Source organism: Musa acuminata, chromosome BXJ3-4 (genome assembly GCF_036884655.1).
Source record: "Musa acuminata AAA Group cultivar baxijiao chromosome BXJ3-4, Cavendish_Baxijiao_AAA, whole genome shotgun sequence".
Classification (NCBI taxonomy): Eukaryota; Viridiplantae; Streptophyta; class Magnoliopsida; order Zingiberales; family Musaceae; genus Musa; species Musa acuminata.
The window spans coordinates 8274692-8298203 of NC_088352.1; the positions used below are offsets into that span (position 1 = coordinate 8274692).

General features: G+C 36.5%; 3 protein-coding genes across 5 annotated transcripts; 1 reads left to right on the top strand and 2 right to left on the bottom strand.

The window, feature by feature from the left end:
- Positions 1-5561: 5561 nt before the first annotated feature.
- LOC103981171 (zinc finger CCCH domain-containing protein 9-like) lies at positions 5562-9305 on the bottom strand. 3 transcript variants are annotated; one of them, XM_065146300.1, is made up of 5 exons: positions 9109-9305; positions 8757-9038; positions 8481-8652; positions 7307-8058; positions 5562-6678 (listed from the first exon to the last, which is right to left on the bottom strand). In XM_065146300.1, exons 4-5 carry the CDS (start codon positions 8045-8047, stop codon positions 6313-6315), a joined length of 1107 nt encoding a protein of 368 aa, XP_065002372.1. In that variant the 5' UTR covers positions 8048-8058; positions 8481-8652; positions 8757-9038; positions 9109-9305; the 3' UTR covers positions 5562-6312. The 3 variants fall into 3 exon arrangements, with proteins under 3 accessions (XP_065002372.1, XP_018680503.2, XP_065002371.1); XM_018824958.2 differs by having other exon boundaries at positions 7307-8055; positions 8757-9305; XM_065146299.1 differs by having other exon boundaries at positions 8757-9305.
- Positions 9306-9435: 130 nt separating this feature from the next.
- LOC103981172 (uncharacterized) lies at positions 9436-14272 on the bottom strand. Its single transcript, XM_009397799.3, has 6 exons — positions 14129-14272; positions 13970-14054; positions 13804-13868; positions 13530-13690; positions 11994-12189; positions 9436-9809 (listed from the first exon to the last, which is right to left on the bottom strand). Exons 1-6 carry the CDS (start codon positions 14153-14155, stop codon positions 9642-9644), a joined length of 702 nt encoding a protein of 233 aa, XP_009396074.2. The 5' UTR covers positions 14156-14272; the 3' UTR covers positions 9436-9641.
- A 187-nt stretch (positions 14273-14459) lies between these two features.
- On the top strand, positions 14460-23512 carry LOC103981173 (mitogen-activated protein kinase 9-like). The gene is made up of 11 exons (XM_065147171.1): positions 14460-14797; positions 15441-15849; positions 15950-16077; positions 16174-16233; positions 16865-17014; positions 18931-19084; positions 19196-19335; positions 19410-19483; positions 21088-21189; positions 21318-21564; positions 23079-23512. The coding sequence occupies exons 1-11, from the start codon at positions 14780-14782 to the stop codon at positions 23151-23153; spliced, it is 1557 nt and encodes a 518-aa protein (XP_065003243.1). The 5' UTR covers positions 14460-14779; the 3' UTR covers positions 23154-23512.

Genomic DNA, 23512 nt, shown 5'->3' on the forward strand with positions numbered 1-23512 from the left:
GTGCTACAGTATATTACTATAGCATTGTAACTATACCAGGTAGTCCACGTATTGATATACCATCGGGTCAGTACGTATTGCCTATACCATACGGTACCTTGTATAAAAATATAAAAAAGAAGACATAAGAATGAATTTTTCAATGTCAAATGAGAGTTTGAGTGGGTGTCAACATCTTATATAATCTTTTTATTTTCTGACTCAGCTCATTCTTGTTTAATCTTATATCAAAAGGACATAATTAAGCTTAAATATTTTTAATAATAAATCAATAATCCTATTTTTGCTAAATGGTATGATATTAAGCTTTTAATTGGGAAACCAAGAAGAGCCAAAAACTGATTTTTGAGTGCAATTCACTATCCCAACCCATCTTTGATCCATAAAATGGTAAAAATATGAAGTTTTTATCCATTTTATAATTTTTGTTCCCCTACTGTTTGTTTCACTACTGATTCGTTATACGATCATAATATGAACCTCGACGTGGGAAGCAGAAACTCACATACCTTTACAATCAGATAGAAAAAGTATAAGCGATACACACAATTATACCTTACTTTACGATGCAGAATGCAGAATGGTTAGGTCTAACCCGTATAAAGAATCTGATTTATTAAAAAGGAAAAAAAATTGTAGAGACTTGCAATGAGGGCAGCGAACAGATGCTTTCTCGTTATACTCATTGAGATCTAATATTTTCTCTTCATGAAATTTATCTTGGATGATGATATGTTAAAGTTGACCCAAGATATATATTTTTGATATTATTGTGATCCTCTGATTATTCTAGAGAATGTTTACGATAAATATATTATCATTATCGGTGATAGTGAAAGTTTGAAGTGGATTATGGTCATTTTTTCCGCATTAGGTTTTTCATATAAAAATTTCAGTATCTCACTTTGCAACTGATTTATTTTTCTACTATTTATGCTACTCTGGCTAATATTTATTTTTGATAACAAGTTGATATTTTGATGAGGAACCCATTTTAATACAAAGAGAGAAAAGAATTATTTCACTATAATAGTTTTTCATAACAAATGGTATCAGAGCAATAAGTTATTTGGTGCTAGTTTTTTTCTTGTGTGATTGAAATTGAATAGTCAGATGGTATAATTAAATTGAACTCATCAAATTATTCTACTTGAGAGCATATGATGAAAGATTTACTTTATTGCAAAGATTTATATAAGCCCACCAAGATTAAAAATGAATCTTCTACTATGAAAGATGAGGAATGAGAAATTCAATATAGAAAAGCTATTGCTTATATTAGAAGATGGATGAACATAAATTTGTATGAGCATATTTCTGATGAAACCAGAGCTGATGTTATTTGGCAAAGGAGAAAACTTTTTTTTATCAAAAAGATAGTGGGAAATAGAATTTCTCTCGTTAGAAGATTTATAAATTTGAAATATAAAGATGATGGTAACATTATTGAGCACATAAGCCTATTGTAAATAAACTGGTTGCTATGAAAATGAATATAGATTATGAGATACAAGAAAGTTGGGAAATGTATATAGAGATAATTTGTAACTTTATGCTAAAGGAGACTCTAACTATAGATATGGTTAAATAAGATGCCAAAAGGAAATAACATGGGGAATCTTCTTCTAGTGCATTTGTTACTGAAAAATAAGAAAGACATGGAAGAAGTAATAGACCAAGTCACATGAAGAAAGAGTGGATGTTTTGGAATCGAGAATAGAATGAAAGGAAGAAAAATGAGAAAGAGACAAATATAGTTACTGTTAAAGGTGATATTATTATTATTTGTGATGACGATTGTATAAGTCTTGCAACTTAGAATAGTAACTGGGTAATTGACTTTGGTGCTTCATTTCACATTACTTCTCATGATAATTTCTTCAAATCTTACACTGTTGATGATTTTAGTAATGTCAGAATGGGAAACAATGGTACATCTAAAATTATGGGTATTGAAGATATTTACTTGAAGACCAGTATTAGGAGCAAATTGATACTTAAAGATGTCAGACATATTCTAGATATTCATCTTAACTTGATACCTACAGACAGACTTGATAACGAGGGATTTACACACTATTTTAGTGAAAGCAAATGAAAACTCATTAAAAGTTCACTAATTGTGGTAAGAGGAAAGAAGTTAAACTCTTTTACGTTATGGAAGCTAAGTTACACAAAAAAATAGATTAATGCAATTTAGAAGTGTGAAAGTATAAATCTTTTGCATAAGAGACTTGATTACATCAGTGAGAATGAACTTCAAACTCTTGCTAGAAAATAGTTTTTACCAGAGTTGTAAGGTACATCTGTTAAATCTTATGATCATTACTTAGCGAAAAACACATAGAGCTGTCGTTCATGCATATTTAAAACTTTTAGAGATGTTCTTTATTTTGTTACTTTTATAGATGACCAGTCTAGAAAAATTTAAATTTTTGCTTTGAAATCTAAAGATAAGGTACTCGATATTTTCAAAAAGTTTCATGTCAGTGTTGAAAGAGAAATTGACAAAAAGCTAAAGTATGTTCGAGCAGATAATGATGGTGAGTACAAAGGTCATTTTAAGAATTAATACAGGTTCTATGATATCAGACTTATGCAAACGGTTCCTAAAACTCCTTAGGAAAACGGTGTAGTAGAAAGGATTAATAGAACTATTAAAGAAATGATTCAATAGATGCTTTCCCACGCCAAGTTACTTAAGTTATTTTGGGGGGAGGCTATAGGAACTACAATTGACATGATAAATCTTTCTTCATTAGTCACTTTAAAAGGTGATGTTCTAGAGAGAGTATGGAAAGGAAATGATATATCTTATAATCACTTGAGAGTCTTTTGGTGTAAAACATTTATTCATATTCCCAAATATGAGAGGTCCAAGCTTAATAATAAGATAAAAGTATATATCTTCTTGGGGTATGATCATAAAGAGTTTGTGTACAGATTATATGATCAAATGAATAAGAAGATTATTAGAAGTAGAGATATTATATTTCTTGAAGACCAATTGTTTGATGATGATGATAATGTTAAGAAGCCAAAAACCTCTATTTATATTCCGTGGAGTTTGAGTCCAGCTCCATCACCTATAGTTCATGATGGTTATGGGGGAGATGAACAAGAAGATTATGGTGAGAATGTCAATGATGGTGCTCTTGATGATGTTGAACTAACTGACACCTCTACCACCAACTAAGATTTCATTGAGAAGATACACGATAGTGATAACCATCTACTAGATATCCTCCACATGAGTATATTACTGATGGGGGAGAGTCAGAAACATACTAAGAAAATATTCTATAGGAGTATAAGAATGAGTGAATTAAAGCTATATAAGAAGAAATAAAATTCTTGCTTGAGAATCACACTTATGACTCATAAAATTACCTAAGAGAAGAAAGTTCTTAAGAATAAATAAGTTTACAACAAAGATATAAGGCACGACTAGTTGTGAAAGGATTCAATCAGAAATAAGGTATTGACTTTGAAGAAATATTCTCTTATAGTGAAAATGTCCTATATCCAAATTGTTCTTAATTTGGCTACTTGCTTGAATTTAGAAGTTGAGCAACTTGATGTGAAAACAACATTTCTTCATAGTGACTTAGAAGAAAAAATTTACATGGAGCAACCAAAAGGTTTCAAAGTTAAAGAAAAAGAAAATATGGTTTGTAAGCTTAGGAAAAGCTTATATGGACTCAAACAAGCATAAGCACGCAGATAGTGGTACAACAAGTTTGATTCATTTATAATGAGCCAAGGGTATAACAGAACCACATCTGATCATTGTGTGTTTATAAAGAAATTTTCAGATGATTTCATTATTCTTCTACTATATGTTGATGATATGTTGATTATTGGCTATGATGCTGATAAAATTAAAAAGCTTAAAAGAGAGATAAGTAAGTCTTTTGTTATGAAAGACTTGGGATCGGTAAAATAAATACTTGGTATGAAAATTCTTCGTGATAGGAAGAAAAGAAAGATTTGACTATCTCAAGAGACCTATATTGAAAAGGTTCTTGAAAGAGTCAAGTAAATCTAAAACAATTTATTCTCCACTTATAGGTTATTTCAAGCTTAGTTCAAAATAATATCTTATAAGTGATAAAGAAAAAAAAGAAATGTCCAAAGTATCTTACTCATCTGCAATAGGTAGTTTAATATATGCTATGATTTGTAATAGACTAGATATAACTTATGCAGTTGGAATTATCAACTGATTTCTCTCTGGTAAGGAACATTGAGCAATAGTGAAATCGATATTAAGATATCTAAGATGTATTTTCAAGTTGTGTTTATGTTTTGACAGTGATAAACCTGTGTTAGAGGGATACACAGATGTAGATATGACAGGTGATACTGATTCTAGGAAATCCACTTCGGGATTCTTAATGATTTGTAGGAGAGTAGTCTCTTGACAGTTTAAGTTACAGAATTGTGTTGCTCTATCAACCACAGAAGCAGAATATATAATAATTATTGAAGCCTGCAAAGAAACTTTATAGATGAAAAAGTTTCTATAGGAATTGAGCTTAAAACAGGAAGGATATATTGTTTACTATAACAGTCAGAGTACCATTCACCTCTTCAAGAATTTTACATTCCATTCTAGATCCAAGCATATTGATATTAGATATCACTGGATTCGTGATGTGCTTAAGATGAAAGAATTGAACTAGGAAAAAGTTTATAGCAATAAGAATGTATCGGATATGTTGACAAAGTCTTTATCTAAGGAGAAGCTTGAAGCATATAGATGAAGAGCGGGCTTAGTACAACCCACCATATGAGCTCGAGGGGGAGAATTGTTGGTCCAGCCCACATGTGGGTCGGATGATTTGGGCACTAAGCCTAAATCTGATTTATTAAAAAAAAACTATAGAGATGTGCACAATAATAGCAGCAAATAGGTGCGTGCGTGCATGCAACGACAACGTGAGAAAGAAACAAACAGAAAAGGAGAGAAAAAGTAAAGGTTTTTGAGTTTTTTTGTTAGATGATCGAGTGGCTAAACTTCGTTGGTTTTAGCTCAAATTTTATGTGAAGAATCCTTGTAATAAACTCTATAATCTTAATGGTACCGATCTACAGTTTATTCTCTCTAAGGTACTTTTCAACTATACCCACTTTGTGAGATCTAATATTTTATCTATGGATGATGATGATATGTTAATGTTAAGCCAAGATCTATGTTCTTGATGTTATTACGATCCTCTGGTTATTCTAGAGAAGATTTACTATAAATATATTATTATTATTGATGATAGTGAAAGTTTGAAGTGGACTACGATTCCGTGATTTTTTTCGTATTGAATTTTTCATGTAAAAATTTTAGTGTTTCACTTTGTAACTGATTTATTGTTCTTAATATTTATTTTCATAACTTTGATATTTTAATAAAAAAAATATTTTAATATATAAAAAAAGAATTATTTTATTATAATAATATTTTCCAATAAGCCACTGCCACTGGGAGAGAATCTGTTAGTACTTTGTTCTCTCTGATTGCTCTGATGGCTCAACTATCAGTCATGGTAGGGGAAGTATTGAATGTTTGGAAGCCTATGATCATTTCGGCACAGAATTTCTCACAACCCATTCAAGCGGCACATTGCCCAATCTTTCTGGTGGATTGGCATATGATTTCTTGCTTAGCAACTCTCGCAGTAAGGGAAAGGCAACAATGATGAGAAAACGGTAAAAAGAAAATAAAAAAAAGAAAAGAAAAGAAGACGATTGACAAATACTCGTTGCTTCAAAAGGCATCCACATGTATCTCAATGACTACAAGAGTTTGGTGGAGGCAATTAAAGAAATAAGAAGAAAGAGAAAATCGAAAAGGAGAAATGGGAAACAGCTCCTACGATCCCACCAGTCTTTCTCCACAGGAAATTTAAACCAGACCAAAATCCAGAAAACTAAGACCAAGAAATCACTCCATCAGTTCTCTTCCACCCTCACTAGACAATGAGTCATATATTTCTATGCCATACTTACATCTACACACATTGATTATTGACTAAGGCAAACATATCCAGAGCAAAAGCCATTTACAAACAGAACCATACGGGATCGCCTGCTTTCTTTATGCATATTCACACCAACTCGTAACGGATTAAATCTGCTACTCTTCCTTCAGCATTCGTAATAATTTTGGTTAGGGGGAGAACATAACTTCGGTACTCAATGTTTCATTTTTGTGGTAAGCTTTTGTTTCTTTTTTATTTATTGTCATTAATTACGGTCAGAGGATATGTTTGCCATGCTACGTATGTTTTGAGTAGGATATAGGAACAGCAGCAATCTCTACTGAGGGCGGAGGAGGAGGCGTTGGTGGTCCGAGGGAGAGAGGGAGTGGCGGAAGTGGCACCGGTGGCCGTAAGGACAGGTGCCACCGGAGACGACCATGCGGCAGAGCTCGGTCTTGTAGCGGGGGTGGCGGAGGACAGGGCGGAGCTCGGCTACGCCGTGGGCGAACTGGCAGTGGTCGCTGTAGGGGCACTCCCCGCTCTCCTCCCACTTGTTGCACAGCTCCGTCTTGAACATCCCCTGGTGGTAGACTTCCACCTCCATTGCTCCGCCGCCCCCCTCCTCCCCCTCCTCTTCTTTGTCCTCTCCTCTGCTTCTTTCGCCCTTCTTATTGGTGCTTCCCCCTCCCACGGACACCCGCTGCTGCTTCTTGTTAAGCAAACAAAAGATTAAGTTACATGCTCCCAATCAATCAAAGAGAATTATATTATCGCATAGACGATAACGAAGTAAATATGTATATAGCCAGAAACAACGATTGCCTGGTTCTATCATCGTAAATGGATATCAGAAGTTTGCTTAACTATATACAATAAATACGAGTGAAGAGACATCCATGACAATGATCAAACATATAGCACTATTTAAGTACATGAATTACTAAGTTGTTCTTTTTCTTTATGGTTACATATGATTTGCAAGATTGATAAGCTTTGTAGTGTAAAATATGAGATGAGCACTGAGATCTTCTACATAGTACATCAAAATATACTCCGAAATTTTTAGAAGGATCACTAGATCACTGAGCTCTGTTACATGCAATACGATCATGTGAGTGAGCCGTCCGATGATTATGATCGGGAGCACAACATTGAGATATGTGTTCTACTTTATTACATCTCACTCCGAGAGTTATATAGCATATCTTCAAGTAGTAGCAGAAATGATAGCAGAGTAAATGCACCAACTCTTACCAACGGCCTAAAAATGTAGAAAGAGACCAAAGTTCTTCACAAGATATTTATGAGGCATGGGGGAATCGTATGCATACCGAGCCGATCATGACGGGGTTGGAAAGGCGAAACCGGCCGTTGCGGTTCGCAGCCGAAGTGGCTCCGCCGCCCGGGTTCAGCTTCAGGTACCCACTGGACCGAATCGAGATGCTCTTAGGCAGCGAGACCCGCTTCTCGACAACCGGCGTCCTCGTAAACTGGCAGCCACTGACGCTTTCCTGGAAGGCGAGAACGCTCGTGGGGCTCTCCTCGGCGGGCGGTGGTTCGGCGACGCTGAGTCCACGGAACTCATCAGCCAGTGCCGCAGCCGCGGATATCGTCACACGACCGCCGTGCTTCCCGGCGAGGAGACCGAGCCGCCTTGTAAGCTCTACATTGGCCGCTCGGAGGCTCGCGTTCTCGCGGCGGAGGGACTCAACCTCCTCGGCGGCGTCGCGGAGGTGGGAGAGGCAGAGGTCGTAGTTCTCGGTCATCTCCTGGTATTGGAGGGCGAGTCGGGCCAGGTAGAGGCGGTTTTCAGTGGCGGTGGCGGCGGCTTCCACCTCATCGAAGTAAACAGACGAGGGGGATAACGAGACAGAGCCGGAGGCGGGGAGAAAAGGGCTCAAGAGCGCCAAGCTGTCCTCGGGTGAGAAGACGGGGTACGTGCACGGGAGATCGCCACCACTGTTGAAGTATACGGGGGACTGGGGCCGTCGATCTGGTGAAACGAATGACGGCGATGTGATCGAAGAACCGAGGCGGTCGCCATTGCTGGGAGAAACAACCTCTTGCTGCATCGATCTCTCTGCTAAGGAGACCAACCACAACAACACCAAGAAACTAAGCAACAGGAAATCAAGAACGAGACCGGAACCCATAAAATCAAGAAACATTTACCATAAAACATCAAATAAACCATTAATTTTGCTCAACATCAAGATCGCATTTCTCGTCAGATCGAAGAAAGAAGAGAAAACGAATACAACAAGAACTCCCCGATCTACCACAAACCAATTCAAGTGAACTAAATGTGCGCCAAAATCCAAAACCAAAACGACCAACAAGAGACGCGAACGCAGGATCATCGGTTCGTTCATCAAGCTACGCGCAAACGAAGACCAATGTACTGAAATCCTCCAAAACAAAGATAAAATACTCGGCGTAAAGAGACGGATCACATCACCAAGAACTCGGAAGCGGTAACAGAGCTCGAAGAGAGCGATGTCTCACCTTCGTCAAAGGGCGAGAGAAGACAGAGAGGAAACGAGGCGTTTCAAGAAATGTGAAGGGGAAGACAGGAGAATATATAGGGGTGGAGTGTCTCGTGCTGAGGTCGGTGCGAGGGAGACCGGGGTTGCCCGAAACGATCCGCTAACGGAATACGATCTCCTCCTCCGTCTCCCTAAAGACATCACGAACGTGCAGCCGTTACAAAGAACAATAACAGTCGTGCGTATTTATTTATATAGGCAATTCTTATGTTTGCTTTGCGTGGAAGTGTCCGACCTTTTGAGCCACCAGATATCGTCCATCATGCTTGCTTCCCCGTCAAAACTTTAACTAACTCGGGCCCCTCGCTCTCGCAAGAGCAAAACACAGCAAGCATATATGGTGGTGAGTCCTGTCCATCAAATCACAATGAGCAAAAGTAAAGTGCTCTGTTCGACAATCCCATCCATCTCAGTTAACACATCTTGCGAGGACGATGAAGGATAACATTGATGCTTTAGAAACACACACCTTCGATATCACATAGAATATCGATAGTTCGACATGAATGATCTGATACTGTAAAAGATAACACATCAGGCAAACTGAAGAGTGATTGCATCCACACACACATAGAAGTACAGCTTACCGAAAGCTTAAAAATATGATTCAATTCTGCAGCTCTGAGCATTGCCAGGCCGAACCTCCCCAGAGTTTGACTTGCTTGATGACCAAGATATGACGAAGTCAAACGTGCGTGGATCCTGAAGCCTGATAGCTTCCCTGGAAACGACCTTGACAACAACAGGCTCAGTTTTTTACATACAATATAAATAACAAAAAACAACAGCTGACCAACCTTCATTACAATGATCCAACATTAATAAACATGCAATTCATTATATATTGGTCCATACAAAAGCTGCATCATTCATTAATTCACAATGGGGAGGGTGGAGTAGGAAAGGTAAAAGTATTGACAGGTGGAAGCTCATTCGTTTTACTTTTGAGAGTTCAGAATCTACAAAATTCAGAGTCTTGTACATATATACGTCCAACTTGCACAATATACCAGGGGATAGAAAACAATAGTTTTGCCCATTTAACATAAAACATCTTAGGTCATCAACCACTCCTTGTCTCTGTTAAGTTCTGCACCTAAAATCATATAATACCTGGTTTCTATTGCGATTTCACATGAACTTCAATGATATCGTCATCCTCCAAGCCAAGGCTATCGGGTGTTGCATTTGTGCTAATTTTATCTCCATCAAAAGAAAAGACCAGATTATCAAGCTTGACCTGTACCTTCTCAGCATACAGTTTAAAGAGCCTCTCAAACTTGTCATCCTGGACAAAACAGGGATACTGTGTGATCACACTAGTGCTTAGGTTCTACAGAATAAATGACACATCACTGACTTACAAAATCCAAGAATAAAAAACATGAAGCTGAATTCAGTGAATAATTGGTTTGAGATAAATAACAATAGAATGGGAAAAAAGATTACAAGAAAACTAAAACCTCTGTTAGCAAAAAGCAAGGTGTGATCCAAGTGGCAGATTATTCAAGAGAGGAGCTGCAGGACAAATATTGCACAAACGGCTTAGCTAATCAACACCAATTTGCTCAGCTTAGACACCATTTGGATTTAAGCAATGGATGCAGAATGACTTGTTATGCACGCACAAAGGCAAGTGTATTTCAATGCTATTTGTCTGATCAAAAGAAGAGGGTTCTTTTACATTCAATCGACCATTAAAGAAAACAAACAAAGAGCACATACTCCTTTTGGCAAACCCCACAGTCCATAGACCGGAAAAAATGGGCATGATCTAACAGCAAGGAATGAGCATCAGACATTTGGCTATTAAAATTTTTTTTTCCGGAACCTCCTCCTCTGAACTACATTAAACTTAGTAGAAATTCATCTGCATGGTACTTCAACTCATCAAATAATATTGGAGGAGCAGGCCTTATCCAAAGTCACGATGGACCACCCTTTGAGCATGGGCATTTCAATTGAGTCTGTCTCCATCACACTAAACCATATTTTGGAAGGTGAAACTAAGATTCCTGAAAAATTTTCAAGAACATTATGCAGGCTTGTTTTTAATTTCTATTTTTTGAAAAATTGCACAGGGTCACTGTTTTAGATAGGCCAACTTAGGTGTAGACTGAGTGACCAACTCTGAATACTAGATTGCATTGTACATAGAATAATAATTTCCCATAGGAACTGTTGTACATATTTTACCTTTGACTTTTCTTTAAAATAATAGAAGGTGATTCGTTTAGTTTGTTTACACAAAAGAACCTTAGCACAAAGGTCATTCATTAACCATATATGAGCACAGATACATGCCAAATCAACAAATGTGACTGGAAGATATATGAGAAACAAACCATATGACTGAAAATTGCACTATATTCTATGGTTAGATTTGTTTCTTAACTACATAAAGACAAAATTTTATACAAAATGACAACAAAAATGATTCCGACAAATAATGACAACATAGGCTAGGAGAAATATTGGTCCTATTAAACCATAATTAGTTTTAGTTGTCATTCACTTTTAGAAAGAATCTTCCAAATGATGGAAAGCACAATGAGTTCTCAACATATTATGGAAGGAAGCACAAGCTCCTAAATTTTGACAGAAGAAGGCATAAGCTAAATGCTTTCATCAATTTGATTTGAGAATGCAAAATAGCTTGATTAGTTAAATTTGTAATCTAGGTCTCTGAGTAAAAAAAGTTCCAAAGTTTTCAGTGGTGGGTAAATTTGTAATCTAGGTCTCTAGCTTGATTAGTTAAATTTGTAATCTAGGTTCAGTGGTCGGTAGGCGTTGGAAAAACAAAAGAATAGGAGCTCCTTTTAAATTTTGCAAATGTGTTGACAATATGTGAAGTATTCTAAAAATAGATCTGGAGATATTCCCTCCATCTTCTTCCTCTTCTTTTTCCTCCTTTTTGTTTTACTATTTCCTATATTTGTTTTGCTTTCTTCTCACTGAAACTTATCTGAGAGCTTCTGAAGACATAATAGGCAAGATACTCTACAAAGTCCACTAAAAGCCTACCCCAGTGTTAAAGCTTCCCTGCTAAAACCTTTGGATGCCAGGCCTGGACTACTCATTCCAAGATCTGACCCAGCAAATAGCTCTCAGAACAATATAAACAGCAAACTAAATACTCAAAATCAGCAATCTTATATATCGAAGAGTATTTTAACTCACTGTCGAACTCAGCATTTATGTCTGTCAGTCTAATGTTCACAGTTGATTTATCAGAACTATAATGGAAGTGAAAATCCGAGCTCTAATAGCTGATTCTGTTCATATACAATATCCAAATATCACTTTTTAAGAAAATTTAGCATGTGCAACCTACAGCTTTCTTAATTACATATAACACTTCCATTTCTTCACTGCAGAACAGCATGGTAATAAATCTACCAAGTATAAACTGTCAAAAGGCGACAACCCCTAATTTCATAGCATAATTAGCCAAAAAATCATAAATTTATACCGTGTAAATGCGGAATTGCTTTTGTCCTTCTTTGTCCTGAATGGATATAACTATCTTTTGTCTTTGAACTTGTTGTTTTGGCAGTTGTTCAACAGATTTTCCTGAATTATTATGTTCCATTTTTGCAGCTTCCTCCACTTGCTGCAGCACTTCTTGGGCAGATTGAGCAAGTGATGCTAATTCCTGCTTATGTAATCTACAAATAAAAGTATAAAACAGTTCAAGTACATTATCATGGAAAATCTGAAATAGTGGAGTGCAAGTCACACATAGGCATACAACTGTAGCATACAAGTTCTAGCAGCATCAAAACATCAGCAAGATAACATGGCACTACAACAGCATATGCACATTACAAATTCATTATCCAAGTATGGAAACCTACATATTAACCACAGAGTTTCAAGGAAAAACCAAACGAGAGAGTGAAAGAGAACAAAAAATGTTAAAACCTCCATGAATTGGCAAGTCAAACAAGGATCATTTGCATGCAACAACATGATTGCAAATGACAGGAGTTAATAGTAGATCTTAACTGACAAATAGGTTTACTATGCAATAATCACTAATCCCTAAGGTCTCTGCATCGTAGACAAAAAAGTTGGAAGAAATAGAGAGAATCAAATAGTAAGGTTTTTTACAACTGTAAGAATCTAAAATAATAATGTAGTTAAGACAAAATGAGTTGCAGCAGACCACTCAAAATTCATATTTCAGGAACTTGAGTTGCTAAGAAAAATGATGACACCAACAAGCTACATTAATAACATGTGCTGAATGTCTTATTGTCTCTCATGAACTCATAGGATATAGATGAGTATTCTTGTTCATGTCCATTAAAATTTCAACTTTATGCTTATCATTATAAGATTAGAAATAAAATAATGATCTGAGAGCTATTCATTGCACAGAGAAAAAGCTTTTGAGTCATATGAAACTGAGATGACTGAATATACGAAATATGTATTTTTGAAAAAAAAAAATATGATCTAGGTTAAAACTAATAAATTGGAGGAGGCAAAATTTATAAACTGAAGATGACAAGAAGGTTCTTCAATACTAGAAACTTTCTTCTTAGCAACTCCCAACAATTCCAAGACATTTCCTGAAATTGTTGTAAGAAAACTGAAAATACCCTAGAACCCTTTACTTCATTATGAAGTGATCTAAGCACAATTTACATACAAAACCTTCCATCCAATATGTGTTCTCCTTTTTAATACTGAAACTCAGAACAGTCTATATGTAGCATGAAGGAAACAGGAGAGAAAAATGTGAAAAATAGGGGACAATTCATTCACATCATAAAACATCCATCTGCTATGTGCTCTCCTCGGACTGATCTCTCCTAAAAATTCCATGCTTTGTTGAATGCTAACATCACTAATCCTTGTGCAAAATCAACAAAAAACCCACAGTTCAAATATCACCTACTTCATTCGGAGTTTGCAAATGGTTGCTAAAGAATTGCCGAACTCAACCTTTTAGGAAAAACTACATATCCGAAGTGTAAAATAAGTAAGGATCGATTCAGACCGCAGTTCTAGTAGAGTGCTATCTTCTTGTAGTCCCAAGCCTGAACTTGGAACCCTAGGGGGCGGCAGAGGCAACCAATCCGCGTCTTCCTGCGCCTTCAAATCTTCTTCATCATCGTCTAAGACAACCATGGCTTCGCAACCGGACCTTGCCTTAAGCTCCTACAGTCCACCCAAAATAGTTCAAATCTATGCAAAAGTTCCCCCAAGAAGAATCCTCCAAAATAAAAGGATATTAAACAGCCTCAGAGTTCAAAGATGAGGAAGCAACTCACGGTGGGATCAGAGGCCCGCTTACGCTTGCCATTGGAGACGATCGGGGAGGAATCAAAGGCGTCATCTGCGGCAAAGTCCAGAGACATGTGGATGAAGAAGAACAGAAGAAACCCTAAAGACATGTGGATCCGAGAGAGAGAGAAAGCGAGGGAAGCGACCACTCACCTTCGAAGGAGAGGAAATCCACGGGCTGTACGCGGCCATAGTTGAAAAGGGGCTCCAGCTCCTCCTCCGCATCCTCGGCCACTTCCTGCAATCAAAACCCTAGAATTATTGAAGAGGATAACGGGAAGCAAGAGCGAGAAAGAGGGAGATTCCTCCTACGATGGAGAGGGTTTCCTTGGGAGCCATCGTCGGGCGCGGTGAGAGGAAGCTGCGAGATGTCGGCACTGTTCGTGCTTGCGACAGAAACAATGGTGGGAAGGGCGAATCCACGAGTGGTTTTTCGAAGGATGGAAACGGGTCGGATTATTTTATGCGTTAAGAATTACTTACTGGGCTTCAAACTGATTCACCCATTCGTGTGGAAAAGTGAAGTCTTCGGATCGGATTCAATGACAAAGTGACTCGAACCCGTTCAGGTATATATATATATATGTGTGTATATATATATATATATATATATATATATATATGAAACGAAGCGAAGCGTAGCGATTGCCACTCTTCAGTGGCCGGAGAGAGCGAGCTGGCGATCAGGGCGAGAGGGTAGGCCCGACCATGCTGCGTTGCTCTCCCACGTCCCATCTTCCTCGCCGCTCCGCCACCCTCGCCACTGGCGTCGCATTTATATGGGGAGAGGGGGCTTTCGTGGATGGCCTCCGCCTCTTCTTCCTGCGCCCTTCCTGCCGAGTCGTCAGACCTAACAAGGCGATCCGGAGGAGGAGGAAGAGGAGTTGTTCGTTGGTATCGAGGTGCTTGTGATCTTTGGGCCTAGGTTCATCAGGGTCTGCTTAGAGGGGAGAGGAGGTCGCCATGGATCCTCAAAGGAAGGTCTTTTAATTTTTCCCTTTCTCTCCTTTTAGCTGTAAAGATCAATATTTATCCATTTGTTTGATAACTAATCGGTCTTCTTTGCTTAATTATATGCTGTCATTCGTTTTAGCGCTATCCAATTCTTTGTTCTCGAATGCCATTTTAAATGCATTTCCTTCGTCCGTTATACGGAGATGCAAGGCTTTGGATTGAATTTTTTTAGCTTTCTTTTGATTTTTTTCAGAATTTTTCCAGACAAGAATGGGTTTTTCTTTTACAGCTTAACATGTTTTTAATCTCAAAATTGTACTCTTGTACCTGTTTATGAAGGTACTAAAGCCGGGCTGATTGAATTTTTTGAGCTCTCTTTGTCTTTGAAAATACATCTTTCAAGAACACGTAGTTCGTTTTTCTATTATGATTTGATTAAATTTTAAATTGTTAAACATTTATTGATCCCTTGCAAGGATCATTAGTTCTTATTGTCTTTCTCTCTATTTCGTGAGTTTGTTGGTTGAATTTCACAATTAAACTGCTCTCATCTCCTGGAATTTCTCTCACGCTTAATCTCGGTTTTCTGTCTGACACTTTCATCCTTCCAACATACTCTGTTCGATTTCTCTTATCAAAGTTAGCCTTTCAATCTATCTGATCCATTCAGGCCGTGCTTGAGAATGAATTCTTTACGGAGTATGGTGAAGCAAGCAGATACCATGTACAAGAGGTCATTGGCAAAGGAAGTTATGGGGTAGTTGGGGCTGCAATCGACACCCATACTGGAGAGAAGGTGGCAATCAAGAAGATCAATGATGTATTCGAGCATATTTCTGATGCCACTCGCATTCTAAGAGAGATCAAGCTGCTTAGGCTGCTCCGCCATCCTGACATTGTAGAAATCAAGCATATAATGCTTCCTCCATCTCGAAGGGAGTTTAAGGATATTTATGTTGTTTTTGAGTTGATGGAGTCAGACCTTCATCAGGTTATAAAGGCAAATGATGATCTGACACCTGAACACCACCAGTTCTTTTTATACCAACTACTTCGAGCTCTTAAGTATATCCATGCAGGTCAAAGACTATTGATGATTTCATATACTGTCACCCTACTTTTGTTTTGTAGGTCAATGAATATTCTGATGTCTTCTTCTTTTTCTTTGTTAATATGCAGCAAATGTGTTTCACCGAGATCTAAAACCCAAAAACATACTTGCCAATGCTGACTGCAAGCTGAAAATCTGTGATTTTGGTCTTGCCCGTGTAGCTTTTAATGATGCACCATCAGCTATATTTTGGACTGTATGTACTTTGTAGTTCAAGACTTTCAGGGTAGTAATGTGATCCAACAAATGTTTACTTGTTATGTTGGTAATCCTGTATTTTTTTAACCCTCAGGATTATGTAGCAACAAGGTGGTATCGTGCTCCTGAATTATGTGGCTCATTTTTCTCTAAAGTAAGATTTAGGTTTAAGTCTTGATATGAAAATTTTCAGATCAATGGTTAATAATAAAGCTGATATTCAGAATAATGACTTATTAGTCTTTAATTTTTATTTGAGGAAACTTTCCATGGTTATTTCCACTCATGCTGAAGGCATTTTGGGCATACTATTCTAAAAATTTGTAGGTTTCTTCCTCATTTTCTTTTATCGTGCCTTTCGTATTGTTTTCAACAAAAGCTATGTATTAGTCATTTGTAAACCTTTAATGAAACTTAAGTATACATCAATATTTTTTTTGAAATATCGTCCTTTCAGAAGTTGGGTCATCAATGTCTTGCTATTTGTGACTAGGTGAATGGTTTGATGAATATACTTAGTAATGAAGCTGGATATTGTTAATCTAGTGTTCAATAATATTTCAGCTTTAGTTTGGTATAATTTTATTTGAGATTGCAGCACCTTGTTTCTTAGAAGAATTGGACTGAGTGTTAGTATTTTACTTTTTAATACCTCGTAACAGTACCTCCTTGGTTCATAAAATTAGTTTACGACTAATAAATATTGCTTCTAGCCTTCTACGAATATTCAAATGAATTGTACTTTCTAGTTAATGATTATGGCCTATGACATTTTATATTTGCAGTATACACCCGCGATTGATATCTGGAGCATAGGATGCATATTTGCAGAAATGCTAACAGGGAAACCTGTGTTCCCAGGCAAGAATGTGGTGCATCAGTTGGATCTCATGACTGATCTGCTTGGCACACCTTCAGCTGAATCTATTGCCAGGGTTTGTCCTTTCTTTATCTTTGTGTTATCAGGCATGGATCAGATTTCTCAACGATCTTTGCTTGTGTTGTTTCCCATATTTGACTTTATCTTACTTTTGTGTTAAAGATCCTACATTCTTGGCAAAAGAATTAAAATGAAAATGAAAATGCTTCATCGACAAATTGGCTTGCAAAGAACTCTTTATTCATCTACTGGACTAAGTTGGAAAATGAATTATTGTTAGCATTTGTATTTCTTTACTGATAACAGTGATAAACTTAAAGATATGGTGCATGAACATACTGTATGCCCATCTTGTTTTACATCGTATTCTCTAATTTTCTTGAGCAGGTTGATAAAGAGTTCTTATAGTCCATTATGAAAGCATGTATATGTCCTTTTAATTGAAGTAACAAGCTGCTTAATAAATATACTGCTGAAGCTAAGTTAGAGTAGCACAGGCATGAAATCCTAATAAACTAAATGTTTAGCCTGCTTGATGATAATGGTTTAAGCTCAACAAATCTTCCTTGAATTTGTACTGTGTACCAGCTGGATGATTCTCTAATTCAATGCCTGAGGCATCTACACATATTGTTGTGATCTGTTTAGTTGAATACTATACAAATAAGTCAATTGCTAGAGTCCCTGTCAATCTGAACTCTCGGAAACACATTTTCCATTCATTTTAACCATTGATTGATCTTGGGGCCCCGAACAGGTGCATCAATTTCTGCGAATTGATCTAGAGTTATTATTATTTTATTAAGAACTCTAATGGAAGGTGCACAATGTTTTGTAGAAAAATAATACTCTGAAGTTCTTATGGTATGCAAGGATTAATACTATTCATAACAAAGTTATTTCAGTTACCTTTTCTGACAAAGGAGTTTGTTATATGATTTTTAAATGGTATTGGTAGCTTCCTATACCGTATTGGTTGTCATTAGCATTGGCATTGGCATCACTAACTTTATGGGTCAATGTGATTATCTCAGAACATGTCCTTAGATGTGACTGTTTGTGGATGATACTCAATTATGAGGTTATACTTGGTCCTTGAACATTCCAAGCATACATAGCACAACCTGAGAATTTATCTTTCATCTGATTTCAGGAAAAGCAAACTGATTTTTCTATGTTTTAAAAGAACAAATATCAGTTTGACAGATAGGAGTTGCTCCATTTACTTTTATGTTAAAATAATTATGTGAAAATGACATAGATGTCATAAATTTTCAGGAAGAACTGACATAAATTTTTCCTTGTCAGTTGTAACAAATTTTGGCTAAGTATATCTTGGATGAAGATCCATTTAAACCAAATTTAATATATAGACCAAAAATATTATAAAATGTTAATACTTTATAATATACATCGTAGTCCTATGTAGAATCTGAATGTTTACATCCCTAATATATGGTTCTTATATGACAGATTAATTAGATATGTAATGAATGAGGAATCAGGGATGTTAGAAAGAGTGATTGACAGCATGGACATGGGACCTTTTACAGCTACCAAACTTGTTTACTTATTAGCTAAGAGTGAGCTGATGATTTGTCATTTATCAGGCTGATATGTTAAAGGTAAATAAATATGATGGGTATATGTAAGGGAACATATTTATATAAGGCTATTAACCAAATCAAATTGTATTATTATTTCTATAATGTTTAGCAGTCTTCTTTAGAAGTTGTAATTGTAATAGAATTTTAATGACAGAAGACAAGGACCAAACTAATTTATTCTACTACTAGTGAAAAAAATTAAGATTTAGAATTATCCTAAATGAACTTAAAAAATATTTTTATACTTTTCTTATTTAAGAGTTGCTCTACTTCACAGTTCTGTATATATATTCTCTTTCTGTAGGGAAAATGAAATAGATATGCCATTTTCCTCTCTCATTGCCATTGATAATTAACGATGCAGATCCGAAATGAGAAGGCTAGGAGATATTTAAGTAATATGCGGAAGAAGCCAACAATTCCTTTCTCTCAGAAGTTTCCTGGTGTGGATCCTTTGGCTCTCCATTTACTGGAGCGCCTACTTGCATTTGATCCTAAAGATCGGCCTACTGCTGAAGAGATAGGATTCAGTAACCTTGATGCCTTTTTTCCAAATAAAGTCGACATGTCTATTGTCCTTATGTTGTGAATCGAACCTTGTATGCTGATTTGTATTTTCTTCTCTCTTCAGTCACTTTCCGATCCTTATTTCCGAGGTCTGTCAAATGTTGATCGTGAACCTTCAACACAACCTATCTCAAAACTTGAGTTTGAGTTTGAAAGGAGGAAATTGACAAAGGACGATGTGCGAGAACTAATCTATCGAGAGGTACAACCACAAATATGTACTTTGACTTTATAAAGTACTGGTCCACAAACGGTGGATAAATTGGTGTCATACAGATCTTGGAGTATCATCCTCAGATGCTGCAGGAGTATCTCCGTGGTGCAGATCAAACTAACTTTATGTACCCTAGGTTAGTCATCAAACACATTCATAGGTCATAATTTTAATCAATTAAGTAGTTAAGCTGAATCTATCAATGAGTAGTATTATGATGCTCAAACTAATTTTTGTTGTTCCATATAAAAAATGCATTATTTAATAATAATGCTTATTTACCTAACATGTGTCAAATCAAATGATTTCATTGTGGATATGCCTTTTGTGCATCAGTAAACGATTATTCAGGAGCAAAGATCAGACACTTGGACATGCACTCAAGGCTGCTTGTTCAATCACTTTTGCCTGAGATCGAGTCTTGAGAATCTTCTTACTAGACAGAAAGGCAGTAAATTTTACACATGCACCTAATTCAAAGTTTGTTGTTTTTAGGCTTGTATTCTCATGAATTTTATGTTTGCACTTTGTCACTATTTTCAGTTCCTTAACCAAGGACTTACAAATGAGTGGTTGGGTTAGATAATCAATATACTGGGGAAGAGAATTAGCCCTACCTTCTGCAGAAATTCATTCACATTTTGGACTTAACAGATCATACTATGGCTTTTTGCACTAGCAGTGCAGCTTAAATACAATCATATCTATTGCCTGAAAATTCTAATAAGTACTGCACTATTTTGTTGGTTAAATGTCATTATTTGGTATGTTAAGGATGTGAATGTGAATTCAGTCTAACCTCACTAGTAAGTCTGAGTAAGATGTATCCAGGATGCTAAGCTATTATTTACTGGTTTAATTTGCCTTGTTGTTAGTCTCATAAATGTATAGACTTGGTGCAGCACCACTTGTTGTTAACAAAGATCATAGTGTCTGGATACCAGTCCTTGCAGCTTATGTGGAGAAAATAGATGTAGAATAGATGCTAACTGATAGGCATACTCATGAAAGAGTTTTAGGAACAGGGGTTTTGGATAAGTTCTATATTAATAAGTTGTATGCTCATAAGAAATTAGTATTTCATGTCGAGTCCATTACTGAGGTAGACACATTTAGTTGTTCTGTAGTCTTGGTAAACTGCTGAACAGTAATAAAGTATGCATATGATTTATCAGTGAAATTATTTGTGCAACAAGAAAGGCTACATGAATATTCTTTAATTTTCTTATCTTGAAAACCTGTCTTTTTCATTGCAATTAATTGATAATTTCCTGTTTGAGTGACTGTTTGAAAGTTTCCTTTGTTATGTGTTCAATTTATGGAGCACTTTTATTGTACTGGTCTGATCTATATGACACTAGCCTTGTGTCTCAACTAGTTCTAGTTATTTGCATTGCCTTCGTGTCAAGATATCCTTGCCTTGGCATGAACCAGTGTCAGTAACCTTACCAACTTTTATGCCTCGTTATGGCAATCCTTGCTATGTTTTTTTCTGTTTATATTACAAGTGAAATATCAGGTTCCATGCCATAATGTCCAAATTTCACCCTGAGCATGTTGGTGCCTCCCACTGTAACATAGATTATGGTTATTGCAAGTTCCGTGTTTGTTATTATGGATGAACAATAAAGGTAATTATCAAAGTGTTGGACTGTTTTCAGAATACTCTTGCTGTAACTAATGATGACAGATATGTATAGAATTGGATGACACTTACCTAAACCAGTTACTTTCTATCAGTGGTGTTGATCGCTTCAAGCGCCAATTTGCTCATCTTGAAGAGCATTATGGTAAAGGGGACAGAAGCACTCCACTCCAACGGCAACATGCTTCCTTGCCAAGGTAATTAAGAAAGATGAGTCTATTCGCGCTCTCTGTGAATTGTTTCTCTCACTGTGTAAATCTATTTCATGGAATGGTGATTTTAACTTGTAACTTTCCTGTATGTATCACATCTTCTGTGTTCCCAGGGAGAGGATTGGTGCAAATAAAGACAGCATTGCTGATCGAAATAATGAATTTGAAGGGCGAAGTGTTGAATCTGTTGCTCGCAGCACCCTCGAAAGCCCTACTAAGTCACAGCAAGGTGTGAGGTCAGATCAGTCATCAGTCGCTGATGGACTAAGCAAGTCAAAACACAGTGCACGTAGCTTGTTGAAGAGTGAAAGCATCAGTGCTTCCAAGTGTGTAGTTGTCAAACAAAGGAAGGATAAACAAGTAAGTGAACAATGTCATTCATTACAGATTATTTGGTTCTTGATCCTGATCTCTTGTCAAAGAATTTGCATTTATAGTACTGGCAAGATGTGAAGAATTCTTTAAATCAATGATTAAAATTTTGTACCATATCGAAGTTTTAAGCTTTGCTCGGTATGGTACGATATGGTGTACAGAGCGGTATACCTAATTTAGACGTAAAATCCTCCAAAAACACTTGAAAAATAGAAAAAAAAAGTTATGATAGGATTTTTACGTTAGAAATAAATATAGTAATAGTATAAGTTTAGCAAAATCAATGTAAATTAGGTAAGAATAGTATCATATATTTTTTTCGGACTTTGAGGAATAGTTTTGTGTAATGTTCGTATTTCGATCCATTACGGATTGTCTTTCTGTAAATATTAAAATATCTACAGAAAAATTATTTAAATTATTAGATTATTTTGTTACAATATAAACTTTAAAATTCAAATGGATTATATAATCACATATGTAAATATACCTCATTGTTGATTCTACCACCAAAACGATCGATGGGCCTCAACGGGTGGTGGATCGGAGTCATTGATCCTATGCATTTGCATATCAATATGATATGTTTGTTGGACCTAATCCTAAAATTGATCCCACAACATAGTGTATTGATACACCGTATATCATTGGTGCATAAATATGGTGATGATCGTAAGTTGATCGTCATAAATTACATTTGATGAGGCGACTCCTGAGGCATGTATTGGTGAATGTCATAGCTTCTACTTTCACTACTGATATGCTGCTCCGTATCATATTATTGCTTAGAGAAGTATGACCAACTATCAGCGTACCGTTGGTCGTACTGCTTTTTATTAAAAAGTTTTTTCTCTTAATCCTCCCAAATTAATCTCGATTCAATTCATAAATTGTTGTTTTATAGAGTTTAGGAGAGTGCAAATGTGAGAATAAAAAAGAAAATATGAGAAAAAATGAGTTTGAAATAGTTTAAGAGAGTGTGAGAGTGAGATTGAGTGAAATAGGGGGGGAGTATGGGTTTAAAAACCCATGACAAAGGGCTCCAACAATCAATTTGATCATTGGAACACTGTTACATGTCGGTAACAGTCGATTTTAACCATTACCACTCGATATGGTCTCGTAACGTTCGATATGGGGCGATATCCAACGTTCCGCCTGGTAGTGGGCAGTCCGCGTACCGGTCTGTTGGCGGACTGGTACGTACCGCCCGTACCAGACAGTATTATTCAAAATTAAAAATATTATTTTAAATGATGTCATTTCTTCAAAGGAGGTAGATCTAGTTTCATATCATGAACAATGTCATTCATTATGGCTTCTTATGTTCTTGATCCTGATCTCTTATTAAAAGATTTAGTTTCACATCATGAAGTTTCCATAAGAATCCATTTTGACATGCAAAAGCCAATTCAAGATCCGTTGTGTATTGAGCATGTTCTCGACTACTCATCCATGAAACTGTTTGCAAAAATAATCTCTGTTGTCTACCCTATCAGGAGGAATCAGGATCTGAGGCCACAGATCAGGTGGTTGATGGATTGTCCCACAAGTTGGCTCAGTTATATTCTTGAGACTTGTTCATTTGGTGAATTGGGAGAACAATGTCAGGCACATAGAAACGACCGCCGAGGCTCAAGCTCAGATCAGGTTGTCAGACGTCTCGATGAACACTGTAATATCCTCTGTTCGAGTTACAATACCTCTTATACGATCACATTTTTCACGTCCCACCGTGTTCTGTGCTCTTATTGTTGCTGAAAGATCAGCATTCCTTTTATTATTTTGACTGTGTTAACACTCAGAAAAGCAAACAAAAATGTCATTTAATTTGCATTTGTCCAGTTGATTCCTCCTAGATTTTCTTGATTGCCATTCTCAGGTGGAAAATGTACTGATCTGTACCACATGATATCTTAGTAAATACTGATTG

Coding starts and splice junctions, on each gene's coding strand:
- LOC103981171 (XM_065146300.1), bottom strand. CDS start 8,047: ATGCAGCAAGAGGTTGTTTCTCCCAGCAATGGCGACCGCCTCGGTTCT. Junction 6,679..7,306: donor ACCCCGTCATGATCGGCTCG/GTATGCATACGA, acceptor AACAAGAAGCAG/CAGCGGGTGTCCGTGGGAGG.
- LOC103981172 (XM_009397799.3), bottom strand. CDS start 14,155: ATGGCTCCCAAGGAAACCCTCTCCATC. Junction 12,190..13,529: donor AGCACTCTACTAGAACTGCG/GTCTGAATCGAT, acceptor TTTTATTTGTAG/ATTACATAAGCAGGAATTAG. Junction 9,810..11,993: donor AGCAATTCCGCATTTACACG/GTATAAATTTAT, acceptor TGTTTTGTCCAG/GATGACAAGTTTGAGAGGCT.
- LOC103981173 (XM_065147171.1), top strand. Junction 19,336..19,409: donor GAGAACTAATCTATCGAGAG/GTACAACCACAA, acceptor GGTGTCATACAG/ATCTTGGAGTATCATCCTCA. Junction 21,565..23,078: donor AACAAAGGAAGGATAAACAA/GTAAGTGAACAA, acceptor CTACCCTATCAG/GAGGAATCAGGATCTGAGGC.